The sequence below is a fragment of the Nicotiana tomentosiformis genome, chromosome 1, assembly GCF_000390325.3.
Source record: "Nicotiana tomentosiformis chromosome 1, ASM39032v3, whole genome shotgun sequence".
NCBI lineage: Eukaryota > Viridiplantae > Streptophyta > Magnoliopsida > Solanales > Solanaceae > Nicotiana > Nicotiana tomentosiformis.
This window is the reverse complement of record NC_090812.1, coordinates 33,871,918-33,893,636: the sequence shown is the minus strand read 5'-3', so window position 1 is coordinate 33,893,636 and position 21,719 is coordinate 33,871,918. Positions and strand designations below refer to the sequence as shown.

General features: G+C 34.4%; 1 protein-coding gene across 3 annotated transcripts; it reads left to right on the top strand.

Annotated features, from left to right (window-relative positions):
* The first annotated feature begins 1,863 nt into the window (after positions 1 to 1,863).
* On the top strand, positions 1,864 to 12,548 carry LOC104116530 (mitochondrial Rho GTPase 1). 3 transcript variants are annotated; one of them, XR_690859.4, is made up of 16 exons: positions 1,885 to 2,024; positions 2,393 to 2,631; positions 3,162 to 3,294; positions 3,468 to 3,617; positions 3,739 to 3,915; positions 4,073 to 4,324; positions 5,001 to 5,069; positions 5,949 to 6,004; positions 6,447 to 6,528; positions 7,196 to 7,407; positions 7,540 to 7,606; positions 9,815 to 9,927; positions 10,816 to 10,966; positions 11,227 to 11,413; positions 12,183 to 12,352; positions 12,459 to 12,548. XR_690859.4 is itself a non-coding variant. In XM_009627406.4 (15 exons), exons 2-15 carry the CDS (start codon positions 2,417 to 2,419, stop codon positions 12,254 to 12,256), a joined length of 1,938 nt encoding a protein of 645 aa, XP_009625701.1. In that variant the 5' UTR covers positions 1,864 to 2,024; positions 2,393 to 2,416; the 3' UTR covers positions 12,257 to 12,548. The 3 variants fall into 3 exon arrangements, 2 of the variants coding, with proteins under 2 accessions (XP_009625701.1, XP_009625702.1); XM_009627406.4 differs by having other exon boundaries at positions 1,864 to 2,024; positions 12,183 to 12,548; XM_009627407.4 differs by having other exon boundaries at positions 2,018 to 2,148; positions 12,183 to 12,548.
* The last annotated feature ends 9,171 nt before the right edge of the window (positions 12,549 to 21,719 follow it).

Sequence of the window (21,719 nt, the reverse complement as noted above, 5' to 3'; positions counted from 1 at the left end):
AGTAATGTTAGGGAGTGAGGTCCTCATTTTGAAACAAATCTTAACCAGCCCCGATTTAGAAGTTACATACAAGAAACGTATAATCTTGCTTTTCGAGGTTTTCCTATAACAACTATTAGAATAATGTTTGCGATGAAGACTCTGAAATATTTAAAGAGAAGAAACTTTGGCCTTCCAGGAATAATTCAAGAAGACAACGATGCCTATAATGAAATACTATCTACCGGAGACATCGGGGACGCAGAAGAACAAGTGCTATAAATTTCAAGCGACTAACCAATCAAATTATTGAAAAATTCCGTAAATTATAAAAAAAATATGTAATTTTATTTTTATAAGCATTGAAATAAAAGTAATGAATTTTTTCATCCATTAAAATTTATTTCTACTTAAATATATATTTTTAATTTAAAATTACCCATAAGTACCAGTACTGCAACCTTAAGTATCACACCATTAGGACCGATAGGGGTACTGGTAGGGTAACAAAAAAAATACCCTTAACCTATACCCTTAAAATACTCTCAAGAAAAGTATCCTTAAGGAACCCTCCTCTTACCCTTACCCTCCGCGTACTTTTAACCCTTACAACTTGTTTGGATAGTTGTTACATACCATTTCATAATGTATCGTATCGTATTGTATTATATTGTATTGTATTGTATTGTACTGTATTGTTTGATGAATACAATGTTTGAATAGATTGTGTCGTTTGTCGTCGTTTTATGATATCACACACCAACAATATGAAGAATAAATTTACAATATTATAAAAAAAATTATGATACGGTATATAAAAATGTAGGGTAAATGATAAAATAAAATTATTTAATAATAATGAAGGGTGAAATTGAGAGAAAAAGATAAAGTAACGACGCGACCACACCAAATCGGTCGTTACATAAAGTGGCACATTTCGTCGTTACGTAACGACGGATTTAACGATACGATACAATAAAATTTAAGTAACAATAAAAACAAATATCGTATTTAAAGCAACAATACAATACAATAGGTAACAACCATCCAAACAAGCTGTTAAGGATCTAGTACCCTCTTATCTGACAACCTTAGTTTTTATAGGTATTCATGATACTTCCCCCTAAGATGACTAGATGACCCGAATTAGAAAAATAACTATAGATGATATCGAGGATGAGGAAAATAAATGTGATAGATCTAATGTATTCAAACAAGTCAAATAACAACAAATAATAGTATTATTTATTATTATTTGAATTCTAGTACTAGTAAATAATACAGATTGAGTCCAGCTTTCAGTAAGTAATTTACACCTTATTGATAAATTACTATTCGTTTCTTTAAAATATAAAAATAAAAATTTATCAACGAAAGAGAGTTCTTGAAATAATAATCTTATTTTTTCTCAAATATGATTTTTTTTGTGTTACTATTTCTTTTAGTTTATTTATGTATTTAAATTATTCAATAGTTATTATTTTCTTACATATATAGTATTTGGCTCTCATAAAAGTGTAAAAAATATCTCTTGATTTGGGCTTTATGAGCTAATGAACCAATAAAAAAGTTAATTTGAAGATTTTTACGATGATGAATTTATTAGGGCATAATTTAGGTGCATCTGATAAATGAGTATTTCGAGGAGTTTAATTTTTAAAGTAAAATTAAAGAGTAAATGCACTCAATTTTAATGGATTACTATAAATCGTAAAAGTAAAAGAAGAAAAACAGCGATTTTTAGTCATTATCCAAGGTTAGCGTACCGATAATATGTCCCAAGGGACAGCCAACAGGTATTTGGACCTAATGACGCCGCCCAGGTTGGAACGTTTCTGCTAAAAAGAAAAACATTTACGATAAACATTTCGCAAACCCTTGAGCTTTCATTCCCACACAAAAACCCTTTTATACAAAAATTATCCCTAAACCTCTTCAAACTCTTCTGAAAAATCTTTTTCTCCAAGCTACCTCCACCTCCATTTCAGCGGCCTATTTTAACATCCCTTGGGCCCTTCCAAAATTCCCCAATCTTACACTGAAAGGTAAATTTTCCATTACCCAAATATATATACGTGACAAATTCTTTAGTGGGTTTTTACAGTTTTAGCATTTGAAATCGATAGCAGTTTCTATATATATGGGATTTTGAATCCCAAGTATTTATAGGTATGAAACCTATAGCAATCTTGATATCTCTAATTTGTTTTGCATATATTATGTTCTTGATGGCCAAGTTAGGATTTTTGGTTTTCAAGTAGTTGTATTTACATACATGTGACTGATCTTTTCATTGGGTTTAGGGTTTTATCTTTCAAATCTAGCAAAATCTTGATACTCTATATTGTTTGTGCAATTATTGTGCTCTAACTCTGTTGGGGATATTGATTATTTGTGTATTTGTGGTGTGTAGAGGGAGAGAAAGAGAAGTGAGTGAATGGCAGGAGGTGGTTCAGCTGCTGGAAAGGGTAATGCACCTGGTGTTCGGATAGTGGTTGCTGGTGATGCCAAGACTGGAAAGTCTAGTTTGATCTTGACGGCTGCCACTGATTCTTATCCGTCCAATGTTCCTCCAGTGTTGCCTCCGACTAGGCTACCTGACGATATCTACCCCGATCGAGTACCTGTAACTATTATTGATACGTCCTCAAGGTGCTCATTGGATTCCTTCCTCCACCTCTTTATTGTGGCTAGTCATTGTACATTTTCTACTTGTTAACCTGCATATAGATTGTGTCAATACTTCTGTTACATTGATGTTTTCTTTTATCGTATTTATCCTTTAGTAAGGGAGCTGATATCTTCTACTTTTTTGTAATTTCATGCATCTTCTGGATGTCTTTGTTATTAATACAAATTGTAATTCATAAAAGAAAAATTATCCTTTCATGGGTAAGTATCTCCCTGTGTTCCAGAAATCTCTGTTCGGAAAGATCAAAAATGTCTTCTTCCTTTCATATAACCGGCCCTTTATTTATCTGGTTTTCTTATATTATACCTGCTTTCAAATCTTTGCTTATAGAAGTTTTGTGCATGGAGATGAAATGGCTTCTGTTTGCCTGAGGTTATTGTGATACACAATGTCGGGTACATATTGTTGTATGTCTGGGATACTTTTGGTTCCTCTAACAGTAGCTATGAAGTATCTTGGTTCTGTTCTGATTTTAATATTTTTTAAACAGTCCTGAAAATAGAGGTAAACTTGTGGAAGAGCTGAAGAGAGCTGATGCAGTTGTACTGACTTACGCTTGTGATAAGCCTGCGACTCTTGATCGTCTGAGTACTTTCTGGCTTCCTGAACTCCGCAGATTGGAGGTTTGTGCCAAGACCATGTGTCTCTTGAGTAAATTTGTCTTGTAAATTTTCAAGAGAGTTGCAAAACGTATTCTTGGGAGTGATAGTGGGGAGAAAAAAATGAATTGCTCTAGAACTGCTTTTATCTGTGACGAATTTATTACTAATGTGTCGTGGACCACAACTTTGAGCAGGTTCGGGTTCCTGTCATTGTCGTGGGTTGCATGCTTGATAAAAGGGACGAACAGATTCCAGTCAGTTTGGAGCAGGTGATGTCACCAATTATGCAACAATTTCGGGAGATTGAAACCTGTATTGAATGTTCAGCATACAGACATATCCAGGTGAGTCATAATACCTTTGATCTTTGCACCATCACTTTATAGTTGACCCTGTCAAGCTAGGATGACTACAAAAACTTTTCTAATCATTTTTCTTGTTTGCTGATTAATGCTATGCTTGTAGATTCCCGAGGTTTTCTACTATGCCCAAAAAGCTGTGCTTCATCCAACAGCTCCACTATTTGATCAGGAGGCCCAAACTTTAAAGCCACGATGCGTTAGGGCTTTGAAGCGGATATTTATTCTTTGTGATCTTGATAGAGATGGTGCCCTAAGTGATGCAGAGTTAAATGATTTTCAGGTCATATACTTAAATCTAGCCTAACTTTTTCTAGCAAGTCGATTTAACCATTGACTAGTATTGGCAAAGATGAAACTACTTTATGGAGGACTAATTATTGATTATGCTTGTTCCTTTTGGTAGTCTGTGTTTCTGAGATGATTCAATGATGGTGTAGGTCAAATGCTTCAATGCTCCATTGCAGCCTTCTGAGATAGTCGGTGTTAAGAGAGTTGTGCAAGATAAATTACCTGATGGTGTCAATGAACGGGGTCTTACATTGACAGGTTTCCTGTTTCTTCATGCACTGTTTATTGAAAAAGGGCGTCTGGAGACAACATGGACTGTCCTGCGGAAATTTGGCTACAACAACGAGATCAGGCTTAGTGAGGATCAGCTTCCTACTCCCATCAAGAGACAACCTGACCAGGCAAGTTTGTTGTCACCTGACTGGACCTGAAGTTGGAATTTCCTGTGTTTTTCTTTTTTGAGAAGGATCTATTTCTTTTTCTCCATTTTTCATTTGTCTTCTTACCAAACAAGGATGTCAAACACTATCCTTCCAATAGGTTTAGTTATCGTTTCCATTTAGATCTTGACCTATACTTGCTTTCTGTAGATGTGCACTGTCAGATTATGCCTTGACCTTTTTCTTGTTTTGTTCATTTGAAAATTTTTTCAGGGATAACCAAGTAATTTTAGTTTCTGTTTCTATTCGGTGTTCAAGCTTGCTATGCAAATTATTCAAGTATTGCATTTACTACTTCAAGTATTTGGTAGCATACAGTGCGCTTTAAGAAAAGTATGCATGAAGAGCAGATTAATTCAATAACTATGACATGCATGTTTCTCCCATTTAGTATCTAATTCTCCCATGAAGAGATTTTTAACTCCATTCTTTTTGAAACATATCATACTAAATTTGCAAGATTCTTTTTATATTCTGTGCCCACTTTTCATCCTTCCTCTTCTCTTAGATATATTGTACTAGCTGTTGATCTGTTGTTCCCTTTGCTCCTAATTTCTGTGATGTTCCCTCAGCTTCAAATTTCAAAGATTCATCTTTCTACTTATTAACTGCTAGTCTTCACTTTTCCTTCTTATAGAGTGTTGAGCTGACCAATGAAGCATTGGACTTCCTCAGAAGAATCTTCCATACGTTCGACATTGATAGTGTATGCACATTCTCTCTCTCTAAAATTCTTGAAGTTATGCTGCACAAGTTCATTTCAGAGACTGTTGGCACTACTCGCCCTATATAGATTCAAAGTTTCTTTTTTCATAGGGTGTTTGGTGTGGTATACAATGTTTTCTGTGGAAAATATTGGTGAACTAATTTCACAATTAATCCTGGCTGGTTGGACATGAATTATGTAACTGAAATAATAAAAGTTGGGCAATGGGTCGTGGTAGTTTTTAATGATAATTTTGAGTGTTAAAAAGGTTAACAGTATTTACGTGGTGGCTATAGCAAATGATGTGGATCAAGAGTTGAGATAGTAGTCAAGGAAAGTTATTTTTGTTTTCTTGAGCAGCATATTGATATTAGGCAACCAAACATTTCAGCAAGAAAACGTTCTTTTAATTGTACATCATACCAGATACACTGTTATTGTTGGATGTGGAGTGAGGTTTGGTTGCTTGGATTGGGGGAGATGGATTTGATCGAAGGTACTACAGTTAATGGTCATTACATGTTCTATTGTTTCCTTTATAAGCTCTTATAGGTTGCCCCTGCTACAATGTTGTCCTTTGGACTGTCTCGCTTGGGCTGCAACGCCAAGACGTAGACTCTTATTGTGAAGTAGGACATATAAGATCTTGCAATTATTTGTTAAATAGTTTATTTGATTTCAATAGTTTTGCTTTTAATTTATGGAAATGATTTTAGGTACTTGGTCAGCTATTTGTTCAGTTATTTATTTATTTATTTTGGTTATTCTCTTTGTTGATTCTGGTTGTTTAGAGCGTCAATTTGGTTTTATGAAATTTCCCACTGATGATGTATGATGTCATATCACAACTTTAACCACTTTGTTTTTGATCTTAATCAGGATGAGGCACTTCGATCGAACGAGCTAGATGACTTGTTTTCCACTGCACCTGAGAAGTAATATTGCTTTCTTAATATCATATACTTTGTTATATTCTTTTTGAATTATGGTAGATGAGGATCAATAATTTGATTTCAATATAGGCTCTTATGTTGGTAAGCATAATGAGTAGGCGATGTATCTGTGGCTTCTGTTTAAAGAGAGAAAAAGTGCCTGTTAAGGCCCGCCAAAAATATTAGTTGAGCAAGATTTGAACTGTTACGAAGTTATAGTCCATAACCTTATTAAAAAAGAAGTTTAGTGAAGGAAATAAATGCTTAATAGCCTATGCGCATGTTTCACCAATCATGAAAAACAATTCTATTCACGGCATTCTCTTGGTTGTACACTCTTATAAATGTATGGTTAGGAGTAAAAAGGTGATAAGCTGGTTTTGAATCCATTTACGTTTATATCATACTGACTCTTGGTTGTGAATTCATGGACTTTGTAATTCAGCCCCTGGTCTGAAGCTCCATACAAGGATGCTGCAGAGAAGGATGCCTTGGGAGGACTCTCTCTTGATGGGTTTCTTTCGGAGGTGCATATTACTGGAGTATTTTTGTCAGCTTGCACATTTTCATATTCTATCTATGTCAAAAGATGACAATATGGCATACTAAATGTTAATTCTTGTGGCTTGTGGGGAGTTGAAACATGGTTAGGGGTGTCATTTCTGCGGATCTTCATGCTGCTCATTGTTTGATCATTTGCGCGTCTAAGTTGCAACATGCAGTGCTTCCTTATAGGCCGATTTAAGCTGGCTTAATGTTTACCTGCATTACAAATGGGAGCTATGCATAATCGGTCACAAGTCTGTAGAAAAGAGTGGGTCGCGGTTGGTTAATGATGAGTATAAAAATAATTGTGATGGAACTCTAAATACTGAACTCAAATAAAGCTGAAGGTATAGAGAATTTATATAGCCAACCCTAAGTATTTTGGGATTGGGATGTAGTTTGGAGTGATTGATTTGTCTGCATAATGGTGTAACATTCATAATGCCAATATAGGAGCCTGTAAAAATTGTTGAGCATGCCAGTTTCTAAACCTGCCATGTTACTACGTCTTTATTGTTATGCTAGGCATCAGATTTTTAATTTTTAAGCTGCCCTATGCGATTTTAACTCTTTAGAGTGTTGTCTATAATTATATATATTTTTTCGAATGCTATTGTTCTGATGATTCTTTCTATCCTGTGGATGCAGTGGGCACTGATGACACTTCTTGATCCCATTTATAGTGTGGAGAATCTTATATACATTGGATATGCTGGTGAGCCTTCATCTGCTATTCGTATAACTCGAAGAAGACGGTTAGATCGCAAGAAGCAGCAATCAGATAGAAATGTCTATCAGTGTTTTGTTTTTGGGCCAAAAGAGGCTGGAAAATCAGCCATTCTTAATTCGTTTATTGGAAGGTTTCTCTTCTGAAGCTCTTGCTCATCAAGTTGGTTTCCTGAAATTTGAATGAGAAAGATTTTGACTTGATGGCCCATTTTCTGAGTTCTTATCTGATTTTATCCTTGTTATTTCTGTAATCTGTAATGCAGGCCATTCCCAGAAGAGTACGAATCAACTACTGCTGATCAATATGGAGTAAATATTGTTGATCTCGGGGTAAGAGATCTTATCATTTTGGTTTCTTGAAAGATGAAGTTACTGATTTGTATCATTTACTTATTAAAACAAGTGGAAAAAGACTGAATTACAGTGTAATTCCACAAGTGGTGTCTGGGGAGGGTAGTGTGTACAAAGACCTTACCCCCACCTTGTGAAGGTAGAGAGGCTGTTTTCGATAGACCTTCGGCTTAAGAAACACTAAACAGGAAGCAACCAATAATAACAACCACACGAAAAAACAAAGACACTATGTGTAATAACGAAGATTTAAAAATAAGAAATACAAGAATACTACTAGCATCAAAAAAAGAAAAGACTGAATTACAGGCAAAAAGGTTAGGAATGAAGAACTTTGATTTTACATTTATCTATATTCAAGACATCTGGTGCATACTGTCGTGGTACTTTTGTTGGATAATGTTCTTTATGGTTAATCCGATGAAAGGAACATGGTTGTACAACATAATGTTGCATCTCGTGATTATTGTTCTATTGGTTCTAATTATGTGCATGGGTAAGTATGGAAAGCTAAAAGAATGAGAAGTCTAATGACGCATGGTGAGAACTTTAGTTTTTCCATCTGTTAATGATGAGTTGCCCATAAGTAATGAAGTGTCTAAGAGATGGAACTTCCTTGGCGAGAAGAGGGTTAGGAAAGTGGACATGCTTGATGGGGTAACAGTTGTTCGATCTGAGAAGGTTAAGGATGAGCTGGTATTGGATGGAAATGACATTGAGCTTGTCTCATGCTTTGCTGCCCTCATCAATCAAAAATGCCATGTGAAGAACAAGGATATCCGAACGTTTGTTGACGGTATCTCTGTCAGTGAGAAGGGCAGAATTGCCGAAGAAGAATGAGCGACTTAGAAGTAGGCATATCAGTGATGATTCGTATCCAGAATGTTTGTTTTACCTTCTCTATTAAGTTCATTAGTAGACTATATATTACAGACTTGTTTGAAGTTAAGTTTTCAAGTTCTTGTTTTGAAAAAAAAAAAAAGGCCTTATAAAAAAAAGTGTCTAAGAGATGGTCATTCATATATATATTTGATGTAAGAAATTCTTAGCTTTAGTGCTTTACTGATTCTTGGAGCATGAAGTTTTTAGAACTATGAGTCATACCTCGTGTAAATCTGTAAGGCTCTTGCTGTTGCAGGGCAATTTGCTAAAGGCTATTGCAAGGGTGAGAGGCCTCAATGATTTGATCTAAAGATGTTACCAGTTTTTATTTACTTATTTATGGTGGGATAGCAAGTGTTATATTATTAATAGAAAAGGTACCAAGAAAGTAGCAGAAATATTCACCAAGATTCAGGATGTGCAACACCTTTCTCTGTGATGCAATCCACCTTGCAGTCTGTGAGAAGCCAAAAATAAGTTATAATTGTTGCAAGAATATGCGTTCTTATGATTGAGATAACACACAGGTAAACAGACAAAAACTGGTTGTAGAGGAAAAGGACAATGAAGTCACAAAGTAAATTTGTATGAGGCCAAATATTATTGAGTTGGGGGCCCTCTGGGAGACGCGGGGAGGTTCACTTCCGTTTTAATTGAAGGAGCTCACTAGGAGTTTGTAGAGGAAAAAACTGGTAAACAGACAAAAACTGGTTGTAGAGGAAAAGGACAATGAAGTCACAAAGTAAATTTGTATGAGGCCAAATATTATTGAGTTGGGGGCCCTCTGGGAGATGCGGGGAGGCACAGATTCACTTCCGTTTTAATTGAAGGAGCTCACTAGGAGTTTGACCTATCCTTTCTTTTAGTGCTGTCATGAGTGCTGAAACTGATCTTGGTAGAGTGATACGGCTCCTGTGGGCGTGTCAAGTTCTGGATCCTTATTGGACGAAAGCCTACTCATTCCGAGGAATAAAAGGGTGGCTTGATCACCTAATAAAAGAAGAATTTCACTAATTGGGAGGAGTTAATCAAATGGTTTAATAATGAAAAAAGAACTCAACCTTATCCTCCCCTTTTATACATGATTACAACAATCTTTCCCCTTGTAAGAAAGAAACTTTGAATAAAATTAAGATAATGGTTGTAACTATAGATGAATATCTCCATTTGTTATAGTTTTTATACTTTCCAACCAAGTTTCTTTACCATGTTTGGTTGTATGTTGGATTTCCTCTTCTCTTTTGCATCTAATCTATTGCCTAAATCTGTAATTAGCATAAGAACATTTGCTCTGTACATTGGCAGGGGACTAAAAAAACTCTTGTGCTACGGGAGATACCAGAAGATGGAGTGAAAAAGCTTTTATCTAGCAAGGATGCTTTAGCAGATTGTGATATAGCGTTATTTGTCCATGATAGGTGATGTTAAACCATCTTTGCTGAATCGAATCAAGTGGTTTAAGTTTGTGCTTCTGAAATTTCTCCCTTCCTCCCCAGTCCTCTGAACACAAAGCATCCTGTTTATTTTGTTCTTAACTTTGACACTTTTATGCATGACTGGTTATTCTATTGATTTCTGTTTGGCACCTTCAGTTGCGTTAGAACTCAATAGATTTGAATTTCTTTTCCTGAGAAGGTAATATTTTATAACTGTAGCACGAAGATTATGCAAGCTGTACAAGATTGACTTCTATAGATTGAAATTGGATTCAGGAGTAGTTCTGCCCTACAAAACAAAAAGGGAAACCACCTCCCCCAAAAAAAAAAAAATCTAAAGGAAAGGAGAGCAGAACAATACAAAGATATGCAAATTAAACTTTTGCAGTTTTGGATATGGATTCACGAGCTATTTTTGTCCAGAAGATTGGTGGTAGTAGTATATTTAGTTGGTGGCAGACCTAGTTATTACTACCTTTCCGAGGACATCTAAGCGATCTGTTAAGTGGTATGAGACCGTCTAAATGTTTAGTAATGGACATGTCAGAAGGCAAGAAGGGAAAGAGGTCAGACGTAGCTGAAATATTAATGATAGCTCATGCCTGGTGTTTATGAAGTTCTCTTTGATTCTTCCTCCTTTTTATTCTTTATTCTTTTGTTCTTCAATGTTCTATTTTTTCTAGTTCGTCTTCTTCGTAGTTAAGTGCTTAAACTATACATGAAGCCTATGTTGCTGAAGGATGAATGAGAGGGAAGAGTAGCTCTTCCCTTTGTTCCATTATTATTCTGCCACATATTCTGTTTTTCATACCTCCTGGTTTTCACTTTTACATTTGCTAAATAGCTCATTGTAGTACCTTTTGTGTTCAGTTCATGCGAAGCTTCCTGGAAGAGAGCAGCAGATTTACTGGTGGATGTTGCTAGCCATGGAGAGGCCACTGGGCATGAGGTGCCCTGTCTCATTGTAGCTGCTAAGGATGATCTGGATCCTTATTTGACCGAAATTCAAGATTCAACAAGGGTACCTATCCTATATACCATCCGAAATTGAGTTTTATATATATATATATATAGGTCAATTAGTAATTTCACATTCAGATTCAAATTATTGCTGTAGTGGAGCTTGCATGTGCTTAGTTTGTCCAGCAATTTTAGTGAAATGCCTTACACCTGCACGAAGTTAACTTACTAAATTGCTGCACCTCATCATAACAATTGTCTTGAGGAGTGATGCTCAGCTAGTACTGGTGCACGTGATTGAGTATATCCATTTTTTAACAGGTTAGCCAGGATTTAGGGATTGAAGCTCCCATACCAATCAGCACGAAGCTTGGAGACTTCAGTAATTTGTTCCGAAGGATTGTTAATGCAGCAGAGCATCCACATTTGAGCATTCCTGAAACAGAAGCAGGAAGAAGCCGTAAGCAATATCATCGGCTCATCAATCGATCTCTCATGTTTGTATCAGGTATAATATGAATTCTTTTGGAGCTTAAATTAAAGCAATTTTTGCTGCAATCATTTGGGGAAACGAACAGGTAGTAACATTATTGTGGGTTTCACATGTATATTTCCTTATCCTTGAAAGTTAAGGGTTAATGACAAAGTGGTTTCTTTTAGCTTTAATAGAGCTGAAATTAAAGCTAGAGATGGTTAAGTATCTTGCACATTTCCGCTGCACTTTAGGAGCTAACTAAGGACTGACATAGGTCTAACCTAAATCAGCACCTAGGTTCTCCAAGATTAAACAATTTTTTCTTGGAATATTTGGCATAAAAGAACCAACTGTAGGTGTTTGTTTCCGCTTTCATGTGTCCTTACATGAGTTTAGACGCCAGCAAGCTTACAGTTTGAACTTCTCTCCGCATTTTTGACTTCGTAGTGTCAGCTATGATATTATCCTCTGGCCAACTGGAGAAAAGTACCCGAAGGGTGGTGCTCAAAGTGTGAGGGGGATTCCGATTTAGTTGGCGTTTATTTGGCTGCTCTGTAGGTTGTACCTAAGATCCTTAGTCATCGAGGCTGTCAAGCACATTGAAATGGACAGACCCCTTGTGCAAGTAGAATAAATATCATATCTTCTTAATTTTCACCCATCTAGGATGATTTGCTCAATCTGCCATTTATACAAGACAGGATGCTCTATAGTTAAGAATTCTCTTTAATGTATCATATGTCTAGATGCTTTGTTGTCCTTCAAAGTTCAACATGCAATTCTGACTCTGTTGCTGTAACAGTTGGAGCTGCTGTAGCTGTAGTAGGACTGGCAGCTTACCGTGTTTATGCTGCACGGAAGAATGCATCGAGCTGAAATGGTGAAGGAAAAATATGCCAGTCATGATGTCTAATATCAAGTTTCTCTCTGTGCGATTACTTAGTGTGGGATGCTTTATTGTTTGGTTTTCTGGTAATCTGCCTCTCCGAATTCCAACTTGGAGGAAAATGCAATTTTTTTTGTGATCTCAGCTTTAGATCTGTTACATAGTTAGCCTCTTTTCTTTGTTGCATTTCAGTTAGAAATCAATGGATGTGCCTTTCCGAAATGGAGCAGCGCCATTGCTGTCCTGAATACTGGCGGGGTCAATTTGCTGCGAAATAAAATTTTTAAAAAAAGGGAAGTGATCTTGAAGCGGCTTTTTTATTTATGTCATAATAATAAAACAAGTTCAATTGCAATGCTGTAGGATTTTTATCTTTTTGCTAAGTTGTGAGGTGTCTCCCATATTAATTCGTATTTTAGCTGTTTAAGTTCCTTCTATCCACTCTTCTCAGTCACAAGCCTACAACATTTTCAGTAAAAAAAATGCCAGCTTCATTTAAACTGCTTTAATCGGCTTGCAATGGAGTAGCGATTCAAGGAATTTGCTAGTGTTAGGGCATGTTTTACTAGTTTTTGGATACAAATGTAAACAAAAGGAGGATCTCTGTATCAAAAACACCTAAAATGGATCTTATATTTCTTATTTTTAGCTGAAGGAGAGTATCTGAGTTAGTAGATAATTTATCTAACACGCCGAGAGTAAATTTTGAATTTGCTAGGATCTTACAGAATTTTTTTATTTTGTACCTCACGCAACTGACACTACTAGTTGTGTGAGGTCTCTTTTTTGTATCATAATTTTGTATATGTATCCACAAATTTGTGAGATAAAAAGAGGTATCACACAATGAATGTCAATTGTGTGAGGCATACTATAAAACTTTTCGGATCTTACATCTATTAGATTTGAAAAACAAAGCATAATGTATACATGATCTTTTACAAGGTAATATATAAAGCCTATAATAATGTAATCAAATGTCTACTCGTCTCATGCACTATAAGTTTGAACATCACAAATATAAAAGGAAAGGAATTTTTAAAGCCTAGAATAATGTAATCAAATCTCTACTTGTCTCAGGCGTTATAAGTTTGAAAATCACAAATATAAAAGGAAAGAGGAAAAGAAAAAGAAGAAACTAAAATATTAGGAGATATATAACACCAAACCGAAAATTGAATGCATTCACGCAAAACCTAAAATGTGTTATTTTATTCTTAGGATGTGTTATTTTTTTAGGATCTTTACTATATTTTGTTTTGGACTTATTTATTACCTTCGATTGTTCGGACATCTATTTTCTGGTCCAAGTCTTTTCTTGCTTTCCAAGTTATTTTCTTTACCAATTTCGGCTACTCCTACACTATAAATAGGTATTCATTTCTTTTTAATAAAATATTAACAGTGCCAATATAACATGGCCATCAGCGTTAAGGATGACGATGGTTATAATTTCAGATTTATCTTCCGTGGCAATGCTCAAATCAATTCAGATTTTGCTTGCTATACCAGCATACAATGATTATAAAATATGGCAAATGGATGTGAAAACAACTTTCCTTAATGGTGAGTTAGAAGAGGATGTGTACATGACACAACCTGAAGGTTTCACATTTTCGTCTGATCAAAATAAAATTTGCAAGCTACAAAGATTCATTTATGGACTAAAGCAAGCTTCTCGAAGTTGGAGTATTCACTTTAACAAGACAATTGGAAAGTTCAATTTTGTTAGATGTGAAGAAGAATCTTGTGTGTACAAAAAGGCTAGTGGGAGCACGATTATATTCTTAGTACTGTATGTTGATGATATATTGCTCATAGGGAATGACATACCGGCATTGCAAAGTACCAAGATTTGGCTATCTGAACAGTTCTCCATGAAAGACTTGGAAGAAGCAGCTTATATATTAAGAATAATGATCTATAGAGATAGATCGAGGAAACTGCTTGGACTTTCCCAGTCTTTGTACATTGATACCATTTTGAAAAGGTATAACATGGATAATTCCAAAAGAGGCTATCTACCGATAGATACTGGAATTACTCTTAGTAGGGAGGATTGTCCTAAAATATCTGAAGAGAGAGAACGCATGAGTAGGATCCCATACGCTAGTGAAGTGGGAGCTATCATGTATACCATGACATGTACACGTCCTGATGTGGCTTATGCACTTGGAGTGACTAGCCGATATCAGGCAAATCCTGGTGAGGAACATTGGAAGGTGGTGAAGACCATTCTTAAGTACTTAAGAATGACTAAAGACCAATTCCTCATTTATGGAGATTCTGAGTTGAAACTTAAAGGTTATACTGATGCAAGTTTCTCTTCAGATAGAGATGATAGAAAATCTATTTCTAGTTATGTATTCACCTTAAATGGTGGTGCAGTGAGTTGAAAAAGTTTCAAATAAGCTACAATAGTTGATTCAGTGACTGAAGCAGAATATATAGCAGCTAGTGAAGTTGTATGGATGAAAAAGTTCTTAACTGAACTTGGTGTGGTTCCTTCAGTAGAAGGTGCAGTTCCATTATTGTATGACAACACTGGAGCCATTGCTCAAGCAAAGGAACCAAGATCATACCAAAAATCCAAACACGTTCTACGAAGGTATCACTTGATAAGAGGGATCATTGAACGTGGAGACGTCAAGATTCAAAAGGTTGATGGAAAGGAAAATGTTGCAGACCCATTTACTAAAGCTCTTGGTGCAAATGAGTTTGACAAGCACACGTGAAAATGGGAATGAAGTATAAGACCGATTGACTCTAGTGCAAGTGTGAGATTGTTAGGATATATTAGATATGCCCTAGATCCAGTCTCATATTTGATGATTTGAACATATTCTTGTGAACGTTATTTGATATAAAATATATATGGCATTTGATATTCTTTTATCATTGTTATTAATTGCTTGATTAATTTGATAAGGTTTTTGATTAAATTTTGAGACTTGGCATTGTGATGGAGATCATGATAATGAGAGTGAGGTTTCTTATAATTTAATCTAAATTTGTTCTTGATCATAGGATTATTAATTTGGACATTAGTAATCCGGTTAAATCAATATTTATGTGATTGTCTTTATGGGATAAAGATTAGTTGATCTCATTAACTAAATCACATAGATAGATGATGCATATAGAGATATGATCATTGAACCGACTCGTTGAATAATTCCTAATGGTTAGAATTACCATAAACTGTCAATAGGATATTCTCTTGAAGAATGTGATGTAAGAATTTCCTTTGACCTGCGATCGTCATAGTAATTGATAAGTTATTTATTGTGCTTTGATACTAGACACCTATGGCCCTAGGACGATAGTTGAAAGGATATTGGGTATAATTAAATACTTATAGAATTAGTGTTTGATCAAGATGGAATCTGTCAACTCTTGGTAATGAGTTTAAGTTCCATGTTGTCATGAATTATAAACGACCAAACTAAGACTTTGGCCGGGGCAATTGAATGAAAAGAAGAAAAGAGTTTCTTAGGTCATTCAATGGTCGATTATATTTGACATGCACACAAAGTTGGTCGCCTATAAGGATTTGACAGTTGAACCATATCCTAGGGTGACTCAGAGCTATAAGGACAAAAGAAAATATTACTTTATTCTTCTACTAGTTCTTGAGAGTAAATTGTATACTTCATTCTATTTGGTCGTTAAGGAGTGTTGCTAGATGCCACCCTTGATTAGTATATTGATATGATTAATTTACTACCGGTTTAGTATTGAACCTATGAGGTCGCACACTAACGAGTGTTCTTATCTTTGTTAAGGATTAATTAACTTATTATTTGACAATTGAATTAAAAAATATAATTAGTCAAATAAATAAAGTTATTAGTCCAAATGAAATATTATTATATTCTTTGATAGCACAGAGAATATAATTAATATTGTGAACAAATTGAACTTTTCTATTTGGAATAAAAAATTAAATTATATCTCTTGATTGAAATATATATGTGATATATATAATTAATATTATTTTATATAAGAGATATATTCATAAAGAGTTATGAATTCCAATTGAAATTGGATTGACAGAAAGTCCATAAGGACATTACGTGAAAGCCCTAAGGACGTTGCGGCATCTTCCCATTTATAATGGGATTGTAAATTTTTCCTTAATTATTCCATGAAGTTTAACCTAAGTAAATTATCACCTCAACCAACTAGGAAAAGAGTTTATAGGTGATGATATATAAAGGGTAATGTAAAAAATTTGCCGCATTTTTATTTCTTGAGAAGAAAATTATTTTGTAAAGGTGTGAGTGCAATACAAACCCAAGAGAAAAGATATTATTACAAAAAAATTGTTTCTTGTTCGTTTACTGTTGGGTTGAGATTTTTGAGAAAATTTTCGGTACAAGTTTTTCATTCAATTTGACAGCTACAGTTGTCCTGCAATGGAGAATCGATCCAAACAATTTAGTAGTGTCAGAGGTGTTAAAACTAAATTTGGAATAAAAATGAAAAGAAAATGATGATCTTGGTAGACTATTTTTCAGGGCTCACCTTAACCGGCTTTGTTTGGATGAGTCAATACATAACTTTAATGGAATACTACAGCTATGTGACTCATCCAAGATTCAACATTTGACAAATGACTTTTTAAAGTTGTAATATGGTTGCATTTAATCGTAATATTCCAGTATTAAAAAGAAAAATCATGTCGTAAGTTCACTGATGTCTTTTAATATTCCGCAAAGCGTGTGCAAATTCACTGGCGATTTTAAATTTTCCTCTACCATTGTAACAAAATAAGTGAGAGCTAAAAATGCATCTTATATTTCCTAAGGTTAATATTGAAGGGAAGAAACATAGTAGTTACAGTAAATAATTTACTTAACAGAAAAAAGTACTCTTAGATAAATTTATCTAACACGCGACGGTAAATTCCAAATGTGCTAGCATCATACATTTGTTAACACGAACGAAAAATCCTTGTTGATCAACATATCTGCCCGGCAAAGTTGTGGGTTGTCTTCAATTTTATTGTCACGCGCTTAATTTACAGTATTTGACACTTTTGCTCCCTGACATGTAGGCCCCCCACTGAATGTCTTCAGTTCAAGTTGGCTCTTCATTTGCTTTACTGTGACTATTTTAACTTTTTATTTGTTATATTCTATATATTTCGGACCTCTATTTTCTAGCCACCTGTTTTTTGGCTTTAAAGTAATTAACATCGTTGTACTTTACTAATTCTATGCTTACATAAATAATACTTATGAAATTAACATTATACTAAAAAGAGAAATTAAAGATTTAAATGTATACTATTTCTCCACTCAATTTCTTAATAAGTTCTTTGGTAAAATTTTACAAAGTTTAAGCATAATTTATATCCCGAAAAGCAACGGAGAGAAACACCTAACAATTATCTCTGAACTCTTCTCCAAAGAGAGAAAATATCCGTAATTCTACCTTTCCACATATCAATATATTCTTATTTTTTTTCTTTTTAAAATTGTAGGAGTACTCTGCTAAAGGATTCGAGCCTTTTCTTTTATTTTTCAAAGTGGACATGCAATCTCTTTTTCTATAACTCCACTTTAAATAGATAGTGCAAAAGAAAGAATTTTACAACAAATTATATATGTATTGATATATACAGTGAACTCACAATAAAAGACAATCTATCCACACAAAAAAATACTAATCTATTTCCGTGTTTAAAATGAACAGACACGTGCTTTTAAAGGAGCTTATAGTTAAAAGATAATAACCATTGTTTGAAATAATAATTTATTTTAAAAAGATGAATTTAATAATTAAATATAAAGTAACGAGTCAGCTGTAATAGTTCAAAGATAAAAAAAATCTTATATTTTATTTTGAATTAACTTAATTGATTTTATGATACAACAATAATTGTTGCACATAATATTGTTCTTGAATACCAAAATATTCGTTGTACCAAATAATGGGTTATCCAATATTTTATTTTTAGTAAAAAAAGAAGTTCATGCATGTGATAGAGGTCACATTAGACTTCAAGAAAATTATCAGAGATTACATTCTAAATACTGCATTAAAAATAGTATTTTTTCCATGCATTTGCAAATAAAATAAAGAAATGCATATTCAACAATTTTGAGATATCCTGGATGGTTAAGTTCTACTATTTGGATTGTATCCTCCAATTACCAAACGAGCTTGTAAATATGCTCAAAGCGGGATAAAAGTAAGTTGTGGCCGAAAGAAACAAATCAATTCCAAATAAAAAATCATAAAAAGAAGTAAGAATGCGCTATGCATCTTTTCAGCTGCTAATTCTTTTTTATAGTTTTCTTAATGTTGAAATTTTTTAATACTTGACGACAAAGAAATTACGATTAATGATAGACGAGTAGACAAAAGCAAAACTCACGAAATCACGTATCATGAAACACACAGCTTGCACATTATACTTGAAGGCAAGATTAAATCATAAAAGTCAATAATTTTATTTAAATCAATTTAACTATTTAACTCAAAATGTTAAGTGAAAGAAAAATCTTACATTATTGGGCCAGCACGGGTCAACTATTACTAGTCATTATAAGAAGAACAACAATCTCTTCCAAACCATTCACTACCCACTAGTTGAAGAACAACGCATCCACCAACCATTAATTCTCTAATTCTATTTCTAGCATAGCAAATTAAAGACCTGTGCCCAATTTTAGCCAATTATAATATGGCAGCTGCAGCTGCTAGATTAAGACTCAGGTGCAGCCCTCACTTCTTAAACCAATACATTGAGGGAAATATAAAAATAGATACAATTTCAAAAAGTAATCGAAATTTAGCCATTTTTTCATGTAAAAATATAATTTGAACAAAAACAACCTTAAAAATCCGGAAAAATTCCAGCATAATATGTTGGAGTTTGAATATTTTACATATGAGATTCCAACATAATGTGCTGCAGTTCCAACATAATGTACTGGAGTTCCAACATAATGTGCTTGAAATTTATACACATTGTCACACCTCCTTTTTCCGAAGAATAAGGAGTTTTTCCAATTAAAGTGACATTATTCGAAATGAGATTATTTATTTAATTCAGAGTCGCCACTTGGGATAATTATTATGGTGTCCCAAGTCACTGGTTTATTTTAAAATCCCAAATCGAGGAAATTGACTCTATTTATGGTCCGCGAACACAGAAGACCGGGTAAGAAATTCTGTTAACCCGGGAGAAGGTGTGAGGTACTCCCGAGTTCCGTGGTTTTAGCACGGCCTCTTAACAATTAATAATTGGCTTAATTATCTGAATTATTACATGTTAAAAACCTTTTATGCGTTGTCGCTTCTATACCGCTTTTAATTATTTATGGGATTTATTTGAACAAGTCACGATTTCACACACTCATTATTTTAGTACACATTGCGAATCGCGTCACGTGAAATTCACCCGCGATTTACAACATATATTTATTTATTTATTTATTTATTTATTTATTATTATTATTATTATTATTATTATTATTATTATTATTATTATTATTATTATTATTATTATTATTATTATCATCAGCAGCTCCCCAGAAGAGAATAATCGATGATAGCTTAGTCAAGCATATTGCTAGAAGAATCTCTTTTCAAGAAGGAGATAAAGATGAGATGATTAATAAGTATTTGGAAGAAGTAAAAAGAAACTTGCTTCAATCTATTAACCAGTATGAAAAATCTGACACTTTAATGCGGAGTGAAACAAGCAATGAAGATATTGTAGAAGATTCCCAGCCGAATATATTTTCATTAATTTATCCCAGAAATTATTGTAAAATGTCCTATATAAGCAAGAAATTTATTCTTCTGTGAATCCCAGCTCTGGAGTCCATTTATGAATCCATGGAATAGAGAACTCTATAAAGAAATATATTTGGTCATTTTTTTCAAATAGCAGATATGATATGCATGGTATAATTCATTCAAATCTGGCGAAACTTTAGTCCATTCTTTGTATAACATAAGAAATGGGTCAGGTAATATCTTGACTGTTGAACCGTGGTATGACCACCAATTTAAGAACCAATTAGGAATGGGCTCTGCAAATATCTTTGCACATACCTTTATGAACCAAGTATGTTTATGTCTATCATTATTATAATAAAGTACTTTATCAAAGGCTTGGATATAATCCCAATATGTGAAATTCATACGAGTCTTGTTAAGGCTTATCTGCCTTTCTTTCATCGTGAAAATTCCCCAATCTTTAACAGATATAATCTGTTTAATAATAATTTTTGAGAAGTTATAAACATTCTCATCCGTGCTATAACCGAAAAAGTGCTGAAATTCTGCACTACCTGTACTGGTAAGAATGGTCTCATAATAAGAACGAGTTTTGTATGACTCACCCGGATAATATAATCCATACCAACATGCAGATAATTATACTGATTTTTATATAATTCAACATCTTGTTTATTTAACAATCGAATAGTCTGTTCAGACGAGTTTAAAGCTAAAGATTGCTCAGTAGTTTTAACCAATTATTTTGAAGAAAGTTTATCAAACCATCCATAATCATAAATTATTTTAATAGGGACTGTCACGACCCAAATTAACCCTCCGTAAGGTGTCGTGATGGCACCTAGTCTTTACGACTAGGTAAGCCTACTATTGCGAAAAATATAAAGAAAACACAACATTTTAAGGATAAATAGCATATTATAAATAGCCAAGAGTAGTACCACTCGGCATATACAAAATAATTTTCCAAGACCCGGAATATCACTAAGTTACAAGCTGCTATAATCTATGTAGCTCTATACAAAAATTTGAAGATAAAAAGGAAAGTCTCTAGACGAGGGAGTAGAAGGGGACTCCGAAGATCTGCGGACGCAAGCAGAAGTACCTTGAAGTCTCCTAGAATCAGCAACACGTACTAACCCTGAGGCTGATAGCTCGCACCTGGATCTGCACACGAAAACATGTGCAGAGAAGGACATGAGTACACCACAATGGTACCCAGTAAGTGCCAAGCCTAACCTCGGCCGAGTAGTGACGAGGTCAGGTCAAGGCCCTACCGGAGTAAATATAATAAATTAAACAGTAAAAGATATAAGTGAAATTTACGGTAACATAGTTAGAGAAATTCTAAAAAATTTAACAGTTAAGGGAGCCCTCAGCTCAAAACAAGGTAAACATAGTGGGAAAATCTCTCGGGATGCCGTCCCGTAGTTTCAAATGAATATGCAGTACAGGGAGATCTCCCGGAATACGTCCGTAGTCCCAAAGTAAATATGCAGTACAGGGGGATCTCCCGAAATACGTCCGTAGTCCCAAAATAAATATGCAGTACATGGGGATCTCCCGGAATACGTCCGTAGTCCCAAAGTAAATATGCAACGCAAGATGTAATGACAGGTATGGCATCGAGATATACAGTTTATACTGGACACAGATAAGGCAAATGAGGACTTAGCTAAACATGACGCACAGAAT

Bases quoted from the DNA above. Each gene is read 5' to 3' on its own strand.
- LOC104116530 (XM_009627406.4), top strand. From the start codon at position 2,417: ATGGCAGGAGGTGGTTCAGCTGCTGGAAAGGGTAATGCACCTGGTGTT. The intron at 3,618-3,738 runs GTGAGTCATAAT...CTATGCTTGTAG, and splicing joins CAGCATACAGACATATCCAG to ATTCCCGAGGTTTTCTACTA. The intron at 11,414-12,182 runs GTATAATATGAA...TTGCTGTAACAG, and splicing joins ATCTCTCATGTTTGTATCAG to TTGGAGCTGCTGTAGCTGTA.